Source organism: Bufo bufo, chromosome 8, assembly GCF_905171765.1.
Source record: "Bufo bufo chromosome 8, aBufBuf1.1, whole genome shotgun sequence".
Classification (NCBI taxonomy): Eukaryota; Metazoa; Chordata; class Amphibia; order Anura; family Bufonidae; genus Bufo; species Bufo bufo.
In genome coordinates this window covers 157653445-157661422 of record NC_053396.1, presented here as the reverse complement: position 1 = coordinate 157661422, position 7978 = coordinate 157653445, and the positions used below count along the sequence as shown (strand labels likewise).

Here is a 7978-nt window from a genome sequence, read left to right as displayed (position 1 = left end):
AAATCTATCTATCTATCTATCTATCTATCTCTCTATCTATTGATCTGTCTATCTATTATCTATCTCTCTATCCCTGGCAGATCTTTGTCATTGTAACTACAATCTTGATTCCTAGATTCTTCAATCATAATGATATCTTAAGATATCACAGTATATTATATTTAACACTTAAATGATTGTGTCAGAGCGCTCCATTCAATGTGCTCTCCTCAAAAAGATATATTATCCACCCTCCGAGTTCTGGCAAAAGGTTAAGCATTTTATATTCCATCGATTGTTTGTTTTAACAGTAAAGACTTTCACACATCTGGATGGATTTAACTTCTTAAAAAAAGGAAGATCCTACATCTTGAAGTCTAGTGTCACAACCCCCCCCCTCCCATATCTCCATCTATAGGTCTTTTTTCTTCTCTTTTAAACTTGAAAGTAAAAATGTAGTATTAAAAAAGTGTCAAAAAGAGAAGCAGGGGGAAAAAAAACAACACAGAAGGACCACTGCTGAGGCCTCTGGAACATTAAAGGTCATTTATCCACAGTGGTTTCAAGTCAGCAACTTCACAGACACTTCACAACGTATTCTCACTTGATGGTCTAATTAAATGATGTCCTTTTTGTCACAGAAACAAGTCAACATATGCCTGAGCTAATGAATTATCTTATCGGGACAATGTCCTGCATGTCCACAGTCACATAAACAGGTAAGGAAAATCAGCTATTTGCTTTGGGACAGGCCAATAAACTAATGAAAGGGGGGGATAGAACTGAAAAAATCTTTGCTGACACCTATGAAAGAACACGAGAATCACCATAAACCTTTGCTGCTTTCTATAGGACTTTCAGTGACTGAGGAGCATTTGAAATGTAGTGCATTCACCCAAGGAACATCAAAGCTTACTACTGCATTGGGATAAGCTTTGCGTCCATCAAATAAACCAGCCCAAGTTCCCAGGCATAGCAGCTACGAATGCAGCCTCTCGTCCAGCCCCAAGCATAAGATCAGTGATCCCTCCACAACTTTGCCTTACCCTTGTAGACAAGCTGTACCACAGCGATGTCTAACAAACATGCAGTAAACTAGGTTTAAGAAGCAATGATTTAAGACAAGAGGGACTCACCTTTCAACTTTTAGTGTGTTCCTGTTGGATGTGTTGCATGAATTTTGATTGGTTTTGATGGGACATGGCATTACTAGTGAAGCTGATTTTTATAGGGGTGGAGTTTTTCTTTTTTTTTGCCAAACTCTAAAATAAAGAATGCAAACTCTTTCCTGGGGCTGATTTGGGGGAAGGATGTGAAAAGACTGCAGTTATAAAGCTCTGCTTGAAGCAGTCTCTCAATGCGTCTCTGAACTTGATCAGATTTTATGTTTCCTGCAGAGAGACAGCGACAATCCTGTGAAAGTGGCTCAATAGACAGACTTTTGGGCTCAGCAAATCTCAGGATATTACAATTACGGCCATCTTTCTCTCTGTCTTTTATTCCCAATCTTACTCCCTATAGTTCTTTGCAAATGCTTTCCCATACAGAAAGGAAGGGAATTTATAGAGCTGTCTAAAGCTTATAATCATCACTAGACGAATGCATTTTTTTTTTGTTAAAAAAAAAAAAAAAAAGAAGAAAACCTTCTCTTGATGTCTTAGTGCAGCCTATATGATGAAGGTCTTATGTGATCATATGTGTTTTCGCATGAAACTGCAGTGGGAAGTTTAAAAATTCTAACTCAGAGCACACACAACAGGGATTCTCCCTTAAAGTCTCCTTCTTCTTTTGTTTCCATCCAAGCAATTTAACTGTTTATTCCTTTTTGTCACCAGGGAGAGAAGGGGGAGGGATGGAAATATATGAAAATCCACAGTCATGGAAGCAATTCAAATAAGAAACATAAAATAAAGACAAAGTTTGTAGGTTTATAAGGCTAATAATAAACATAATATATATATATATATATATATATATATATATATATAACAGTCAATTTACAACAAATAAACAAGCCAATACAGAGCAGAGTGGTGGATTTCCACAGAGGATTTTTTTTTAGAAAACACATTGTTTTCTTGTAGCTACGGCTGCAAGTTTTAAAGGGACAGCATATAGCAATGAGCGAATGCACAGATAAGAACAAAGCTGCTAATACAACAGAAATAAAAGCTACAGAGACAAAGGCTGAAATATTCTCTTTTATCTGTGGATTGCTAAAGCCCTATGTATCGCATTTATGGGAAGATTCTAGTGTCTTAATCTAGGGATAAATGTAAGATAACAGTCTGCTGAATGATCGCTGGCGTATGATGTTTAAGAAGGTGGATGGAGGCATCCTTAAATTAGGGATCTTTCGGCTAAATATGTGGGCTCTTTGTAATCAATTAACACCTAGAGTGCTGGGAGAGGCTGTCGCATATAGGTTTGCTATGCATTGCTATTCATTTGCAGCACTAAAGGGGTTAAACTTACCTGCAAATACTAAACCTGGGTAAACCAATCAGGGAATAGATATTAGTGAAGCTGCCATATTCAATGCTAAACTCTGTCAATCAAGAGTTCACAGGCAAATGGGTGCCCGGGGCTGGGCTCGAATGACACTCCCCCAGCTGAGTTTCTATTGGTGCAATTCAGACTGCCTCCTGAGTTGGTTTATGTGTGAGGAGTGAGTGATTGACTTTATCAGTCCAAGGACATTACTCTGTTGGAGAGGCTGAACTGATTCCTGGATTTCCAACAAGCAAAAGGAATAAAAGCAAAACTTATTTTTTTTATTATCATTGCTTCTGCATGAACTGCCTCCTGTGCTGACCATCCATTTGGGTCTGCACGCCGCTCAGGTTCATTCATGGCGATGCTTCTAGATGGAGGACCTCAGTTTCCCACCCTGGGAGTTGGTGGGTTTGGGACATCTCGCCATCATGAAATGTCCAACCGAGATGCTGGCATGGGGCTTAATCCTTTTGCTGAACCTTCACACGCTGCAGCTTTTAAGCTCAGTCCAGGCAGTCATGATCTCTGTTCAAACCAGAGCTCGGCTTTTACCCCGCAGGCATCCGGATATGCCAACGCGCTTGGACACCATGCTGGGCAGGTGCCATCTTACGGCGGTGCTGCCTTTAACTCCACAAGAGATTTTCTTTTCCGAAATCGTAATTCTGGAATTGGGGACGCTGCCTCTCCAGGTGGTCAGCACGGACTTTTCGCCAGCCACGGCCCTCCTGGAATGACTGAATCGCCAGGACACCTGATCTTTCCGGGACTTCACGAACAAAGCTCCAGCCACACTTCACCCAATGGACATGTGGTCAATGGACAAATGCATTTAGGTCTCAGAGGTGATATTTTCGGACGTCCAGATCCTTACAGAGCGGTGCCCAGCCCCAGGACTGATCATTATGCAACTGCCCAGTTCCACAACTACAATCACATGAATATGAGCATGAATGTGGCTGCTCATCATGGCCCAGGGGCATTTTTTAGATATATGAGGCAACCTATCAAACAAGAATTATCGTGCAAATGGATGGAGGAATCACCGATGAACCGTCCGCAGAAAAGCTGCGATAGGACATTTAGTAGTATGCATGAACTGGTCACACATATGACAATGGAACACGTTGGGGGACCAGAACAAACAAATCACATTTGTTACTGGGAGGAATGTCCCAGGGGAGGCAAATCCTTCAAAGCAAAATATAAACTGGTTAATCATATAAGGGTGCATACTGGAGAGAAACCTTTTCCATGTCCATTCCCTGGATGTGGGAAAATATTTGCACGTTCAGAAAATCTAAAGATCCACAAAAGAACTCATACAGGTAAGAAGGCACCAGGGGTTCATAGCTATATATATCCATTTGTAAATTGTGACTTATTAGGCCTATATGTAGTTGCTATGTAACTTTTTACTGTTATCAGTGGTGGGTTTCATTATTTTTTGAAATATTGAATGTTATTGCATTTTGCTGCACTTTAAAACATTTTTTGAAATATTGAATAGAATTTTATTGCATTTTAACATCCTTCAGGACAACGAGGTGCAATTGTGTGCAGTTTCTGTTGTCCTGTTTCTGTCTTGCAGTGAACAAATACAAATTTGTTGAGGGATGATTCACTTTCCAAGCACTTTAGCTCCTTGCATACTGTTAAGCAAACTATAGAAATGCTAATGAAATCTCATTTTCACTCACTTCCGCTCTTTTTTTCCTCTTGATTGGCACATCTCCTAATTAAAGCAGTGACACTTTTGTCAAAGTATTTTTATTTGGAATTCTGTGTTTAATTAAACTCTTTGCAAGCAAAGTGAGTTTAGAAAGGACAGGATGACAACTAATGTCCTCTCTCGTCGAACAGGTCTTAAAACTGCAGTGTTTTTTTTTTTTTTTAAGTGATATGGTCTCTCACTATTGTACTTAAGCTAATGAAGGACTGTGGTTGCAGTATTTTACACTTTTACCCACAACTATTGTCATTCAAAAGCCACGATAATGAAATTTAATTTAGATGTAGGATAACAATTATCAGACTGTTTGACCCATTTATATAGGATTTGCCTAGGTGTCCCTTTGTGTTTTATTAAGTGTCAATTTGGCTAGTTAAATATATCAACATGATATGCAGATAACGTATGGGAATATTTAAGGAGGAAATCATCCAGTCTGGGCCAACAATGTGAATTTCATTAAGAGTGGTGAGGGGGGGGGGGGGGGGGGGGGGGGGAGGCGAAACTGTAAAACGTAGCACAGGGATGACTGGATATATGTATTCTGCAGCCATGGCTATCTAACACACTATGCTATGTCCTCTTCCACAAGGTGAGAAGCCTTTTAAGTGTGAGTTTGAAGGATGCGACCGCCGGTTTGCAAACAGCAGTGACAGGAAAAAGCATATGCACGTGCATACATCAGACAAACCCTACATCTGTAAGGTCTGCGATAAATCCTACACACACCCCAGCTCTCTGCGGAAACACATGAAGGTAACTATAATCATTGATATTATTATTGGAAATTGCAAGATTATGTGATTTAATATGCTAGCTAATCTGTACTGGAATTGCATTTGTATTGGAAATGTTTTATATTTTAAGACTAATCTTAACCCCATAATATAGCTAAGGGTTAATAATACAGTCACTCCTTTATATAGTCATTTAGCATCTAAACATATCAGCCAAGCTCCATTCATCACTCTATCTGTATCGTTCATGATTGCCAATGAATAATACTTATTTAAGCAATGGATAATAAGAGTTATGATTCTATTTTTTTTTTTCCAGGTACATGAATCTCAAGGGTCTGATTCATCCCCAGCTGCCAGTTCAGGTTATGAATCTGCCACCCCACCAGCAATGGTTTCTGCCAGCAGTGAGGAGCCTTCTAAAACGACTTCAGCAGTAATTCAGACTAACAGCAACACTCACAACCCAGGATTACTTCCACCCAATTTTAATGAGTGGTATGTTTAAAAAAGAATACACAGAAAAAGGCAAAGTCACGCTCAGTAAAAAGGACCAAATGAATGACAGAGACGAAGAAGGTGGTTCTACCAACATGGAGATGATGGAGTTTATGAAACAAACAGCAGAACAGGGCTTTGTTTTATTACCCTGGATTTTTCCCCCTTTTTTTTTTAAAGAAGGCTGTGGACTAATTGTGTCCCTTTCTCAGGATCTGAAAACATATTTTGGCATTTACATTCCTTATTCATTTTTTTTTTTTACTTTAACAATATTACATTCTTCTTTTCACATTATAGAAGGTTCTTAAACAGTGTATTTAACAGATAAAAAAAAACATTCACCTTTATGGTGACTGTAAAACTCTCACATTCTTAAAAACCGTGCCAAAGTCTTGTTATGTCTTGAACTTTCTCAAAGCATTACACTTGTGAATGTATTCCTTGTCCTATAGGGTCGAAGCTGTTGTTCAGTATATTTTCAGGATGGGGGTGTGTGTTAATTCACAGATTGTGACCGTTTAGTATACAGTTGCCTTTTGTAAGAAGTTTTGTAAATATATCCATGATGCCATATTTATCGTTTGTAATTTAATTATTGATACAAGTGCCGGGAACTGAACAATATTTATGAAAAAATTTTCTAACAAAACTCTGTATAGCTTTTGGTTATAACTGCTTTAGCATTAAAATTTATTGTTTTGAAAAAAAATTCTAATTTTAAATTGTCTAACCTATGAGTTCCTTTGCATTAACAGAATCTTTTATTGTGAAAAAAAATCCACATTATTCAAGAATATTTTTGGAAGGTTGTAACATTCTGTTGCAGGTGTTTAGGTGACAAGGATAGATATCAAAGACATTTCAAGTTAGCTGATATTTGTTTTAAAGCAGTAAGTATAATAAATTTTCCTTTCAACCCTGTTCAGGCAAATCAAATATTTCTAATCAATTCAGTTGGGTACCATGACATCTCTATCGAATGCTTCAAAGAACAAATGGGAGCATGCTGTTGCTCTCTAGCAATTTTGAAAGAATTTAATGGGTTCAGTTTTATCTTGGGAGAAAAAGAAAATTCTGGCTAAGGAATATTAATACTGTGAGAGCATGATAGAGGCAGGTAGAAAAATTTTGGGGTTAAAAAAAAAATACGTAAGAAATTCATTTTTTAGGCCTTAATATATCAGCACTGGTATTGACGATAAGAAAGGTCAAATCCTCAAAAAAGTCCTCAAGATATAAAATCTTTATAAATAGCCATATTGAGTGTGATAGTAAATAGTGGTAAAACAAAAAAAAAAGTAAAAAAAAATTGCCAAAAATATGTACATTTCCCATCTGAAACCTTTCTGAAATTAAATTGATGGAATTCATTTGGAAGCATCTTATTTTAAAGGACACAAGATATCTGCATGATTCTGATTATGGGTATGATTTAAGATATGATCATGGCGAACCCCCCACCCCAATCCCCACCCCAAAATAAAGGGCTTTTTGGTTTATGACATAACACTTTGGTATTATGAGGTATGATTGCTATGGCAGAGATAGTGTTATCATTTCAATATGGTAGTTATTCTTTGGCCCCACCCCTTTAAAAATGCTATATTTATAAGTGGAGAAAAAAGAAAATACATATTTAGTACACATAGGCCATTTTTTATGGTCAGACTGGGGTTTTTTCTGGAAAAAAGTTTATATTACAAATATAATTTTTACCTATGAAATATATATATGGGGTAACTAAGAGAGTACCTGTGCTATAAACTAGGGCACAGATATCAGTCACTGGTGGAGGACAAGTACAGTTTATAGTTATCATATGGTTAACATGGTTTGCCATGCATAATTTGAAATTATATTTTTCTATGGGCAAACTTAGTAATAGTAATAGAGAAAAATTCAGCCTGCAGCTATACATAGAGTAATGGGGGTATACAGCATTTTTATTAAATGAAAACATTTGTGCCTAATAGATTTATATAAATAAAATATGGCAAAAAAATATATATCATATTAATATACACACAGTCATAGGTATATATATATATATATATATATATATATATATACATACACCATGAAATATAATATTTACATGCTAACTTGAAACAAAATAAAAATTATACGTAATAGGCTTTTCCCATTTTTTTGCACACATTGCAGCTTCATTTCAGTTGACTGACTCTTTAACATATTAAGACTAGTAGTGGTTGGAAGGAACAGCAGGGCTCTTACTGTGAAATGGCTGCACATCTTTGATGTTTTTGAGAAGTAGAGAGGTTAATATTGTTACCTCCAGACTGATTGCTGAGTCAGATTTCAGAAGCTTGGGCCATGACATTTATGTGTGGAAAAATGATGGTGACATTAAAAGCTGCACCAGCTAAACAAGGTTCTTTGGTTTGGGGTCCAAGCAATGAAAAACTCACTCATTTCATCAGGATAACGTCCACGTGAACAAGTAGATACAATAGGTGTATTTCATTTTCTCTACTAGTGAATATAAAAGTCTTAAAGTCGTATAGGCACAAAT

At 37.1% G+C, this 7978-nt stretch overlaps 1 protein-coding gene across 1 annotated transcript; it reads left to right on the top strand.

The window, feature by feature from the left end:
- The first annotated feature begins 2705 nt into the window (after positions 1–2705).
- On the top strand, positions 2706–5649 carry ZIC3 (Zic family member 3). The gene is made up of 3 exons (XM_040405069.1): positions 2706–3803; positions 4800–4963; positions 5264–5649. The coding sequence occupies exons 1-3, from the start codon at positions 2831–2833 to the stop codon at positions 5450–5452; spliced, it is 1326 nt and encodes a 441-aa protein (XP_040261003.1). The 5' UTR covers positions 2706–2830; the 3' UTR covers positions 5453–5649.
- Positions 5650–7978: the final 2329 nt, after the last annotated feature.